The 1,283-nt window shown below is 46.2% G+C and overlaps 1 protein-coding gene across 1 annotated transcript in view; it reads left to right on the top strand.

Annotated features, from left to right (window-relative positions):
• Positions 1-1,283, top strand: part of BCR (BCR activator of RhoGEF and GTPase) — a 98,235-nt gene that overhangs the window by 62,477 nt on the left and 34,475 nt on the right. The window contains 1 exon segment of the mRNA XM_031063173.1: positions 824-923. Within this exon segment, the coding sequence (XP_030919033.1) occupies positions 824-923 (100 nt within the window).

The following is a 1,283-nucleotide window of genomic DNA, read 5'->3' as shown; positions in this document are numbered from 1 at the left end:
ATTGACTCTTTATATTGCAGTGATTATTTCTTGAAGAACTCACTTGCCAGGAAAACATGAATTTCATATGTGTCTCCTTAAAAACAATCAGATAAATCATCAGAGCTGAGCACTACCAGGGGCGTTTAGTGCTCTGAGAAAACTCCTGAGTACATTCTATATCACATGTCCCTTGAGACTTATGAGAAAGAGGTAAAATATGATCTCTCGGTTTTGCTGTTTCTGACAAACAGTTCTGAATCGTGCCAGTATCTACTGTGTTTGGAATGATGGTCCTTCTGTATTTGTGTCCTGGTGAGGATTTTGGAGCTGAGCACATTAATGCATGGCATGGCCCGTGGCAAAGAGCAGAGTCACAGACAGTGTTCCTCTGCTGCTGTGGAAGAACTGACGTGTCCAAGGTCACCCAGCTCTGAGTACAGGAGTAAGAAGTGTAACCTGAGGGTACTGAATGCCAGTGCTGTATTTTATTTATTGGTGCTGGGCAGTGGCTGTGTGCTTACAGACATCTTTTGTCTGCAGGTGATTTAAAAACTCCCCCATCCCCGTTGCAATAGGTGGTTCCCTGCTTTGCTGCATGTCTATTGACAGGTGCTCCTAAGAACATTGCTTAATATTTGAGATGTGTGGGTGCCTGTGACATGGCAGTGGTGGATTTATCAAGAAGGAAAGTGCATTTTTCCATCACTGACTTGAACTGTGATAGGGCTCTCCTCCTTTCACACCTAGGCAATCCCCTGGAGGAGCAGATAGGCTTTTGTGTTCCCATGTGACATTTCAAGGTGATTGACCATCTGCTACATGGGTTTTCTTTTTCTTTCAGAATCTAAAGGCCAGAAGCACAAAGGAATCTAAAGATCAGACGACAAAAAATTCCTTGGAAAGTGAGTGATCCATGGAGAGCAGACTGGTCTGTCAGGACTGTGTGGAGGCTGTTGCCAAACCTCCACCCTCCCTTTTTCTTTTCTAATGCTGGAAGGTTATGGGGTCTGCTGGCTCTGCCTGGGAAGTCAGTTCCCTTTTGCTAAGTAGGCTGCCTGCATGGGGAGGTGCCTCCTGGCTTCAGACCTCATCAGTGCCTTTGGGCAAAGCCAGCCCAGCCGCTGGGCTGTTGGGATTTTAAGAGAACATCTGCACAAATGCAACCCCAGCAGTGATGGTTTTATGGGGGCATTTAGAGAGCCTGATCACGATCACGTTCCACAGTGCTTGTCTTTGTGCACATGAGTAGAAGACACCCCATGCTAGAAGGAGCTTCCACACTCATTCCACTGATATTCCTG

Source organism: Geospiza fortis, unplaced genomic scaffold, assembly GCF_000277835.1.
Source record: "Geospiza fortis unplaced genomic scaffold, GeoFor_1.0 scaffold31, whole genome shotgun sequence".
NCBI classification, from domain to species: domain Eukaryota; kingdom Metazoa; phylum Chordata; class Aves; order Passeriformes; family Thraupidae; genus Geospiza; species Geospiza fortis.
Note: the sequence above shows the minus strand (reverse complement) of the source record. Positions and strands in the feature narration are given on the sequence as shown.